Raw genomic sequence first — 1,298 nt, 5'->3', positions numbered from 1 at the left:
GGTGGGGATGAGCCCGCACTGGTCCGGACTGGAGCTCCCAGTCCAGCGGCGGCTTCGGGGCTGGCGGCACCTGCCCGGCGCTGGCCATGGGGCGAGTGGCGGCAGCTGGGGCCGTACTGGTGGCACTGGTGGKGCTGGGAGCGGCCCCGGCTGCGGGCGAGGAGCTCTCGGGTGAGCGGGGGGACGGGAAATGCGATGGGAAATGGGGAAAATGGGGAAAAATGGGGTGTGGGACCCGAAAATTGAGGGGGAGGAGGAGGGGAACACTCAAAGAAAGAGCGGGAAGGGCTGAGGATTGGAGAAAGGTGAGAAATGGGTGGGAAAGGGGGAACAAGGGAGTGTGGGACCCCAAAACTGAGCAAGAGGGGGCTGAAGGTTAGGGATTTTGGGATAAATGGGTGGAAAATGAGGAAAAAAGGGGAATGGAACCCCAAAACCGATCTGGGAAGTGGCTCGAAATGGCGGGGAGAGGATGTGAAAGGGGAAATGCAGAGAAGGGTGGGAAAGAGGAAGTGGGAGCGCAGACAGGAGGGTCCCGAGGCGGCCGGGGGCACAGGGGGTGCGGGGTGGGGATCCGGGGGGGCCCCGGAGTTTGGGGGGTGCTGGGGAGGCACCCCTGACCTGTCCCTGCACACTCAGGGGTCTTCCAGGAGATGATGACGGCCGAGTGTCACTTCACAAACGGCACGGAGAAGGTCAAGTTCGTGGAGAAGCGCATCTACAACCGGGTGGAGTACGCGAGGTTTGACAGCGATGTGGGGCACTACGTGGGGTTCACCCCCGATGGGGAGAAACAGGCCCAGTACTGGAACAGCCACACAGAATGGATGGAGGAAACACGGGTTCAGGTGGACACGTACTGTCGGTACAACTACGACTTGCAAGACTGGTACTTCGCGGATCGCAAAGGTGAGCGCGGGGCCGAGCGCGTCCCCTCGGGCCCTGCCCGGCCAATGACCCCGGAGCCCCTCCAAACCTCCCTGGGAATCGCCGCAGAGCCCGCAGCCCCCCTTGTGGCCATTGTCCATCCCCAGTGACCCCTGTACATTTCCCAGTCCATCCCAGTGTCCCCCCAGTGCCCCCCCAGCGCGTCCATCTCAGTGAAGCGTGGAAGAAACGCCCTTCAGCCAATCAGAGCGCGCGTCTCTGATGACTCATCAGTTGCCAGGCAGACCCGCAGCGCCGAGTGCCCCGCGCTGGACTCGGCCCCAGAGCCGCGCGCTTCATTCCCAGTCCGTCCCAGTCCATTCCCAGTGCCCTCCCAGTGCACCCCCAGTTCCTCCCAGTACATTCAACAC

At 63.2% G+C, this 1,298-nt stretch overlaps 1 protein-coding gene across 1 annotated transcript; it reads left to right on the top strand.

Annotated features, from left to right (window-relative positions):
• The first annotated feature begins 7 nt into the window (after window positions 1-7).
• On the top strand, window positions 8-1,037 carry LOC130588593 (H-2 class II histocompatibility antigen, I-E beta chain-like). Its single transcript, XM_057389500.1, is given in 3 exon segments — window positions 8-45; window positions 47-171; window positions 640-1,037. Coding segments are annotated over 3 exon segments (561 nt in total).
• The last annotated feature ends 261 nt before the right edge of the window (window positions 1,038-1,298 follow it).

Source organism: Malurus melanocephalus, unplaced genomic scaffold (genome assembly GCF_030028575.1).
Source record: "Malurus melanocephalus ecotype Western Australia unplaced genomic scaffold, MMel_1.1 scaffold_7386, whole genome shotgun sequence".
NCBI lineage: Eukaryota > Metazoa > Chordata > Aves > Passeriformes > Maluridae > Malurus > Malurus melanocephalus.
The sequence above is the reverse complement of the archived record's forward strand: the minus strand, read 5'-3'. Positions and strand labels throughout refer to the sequence as shown.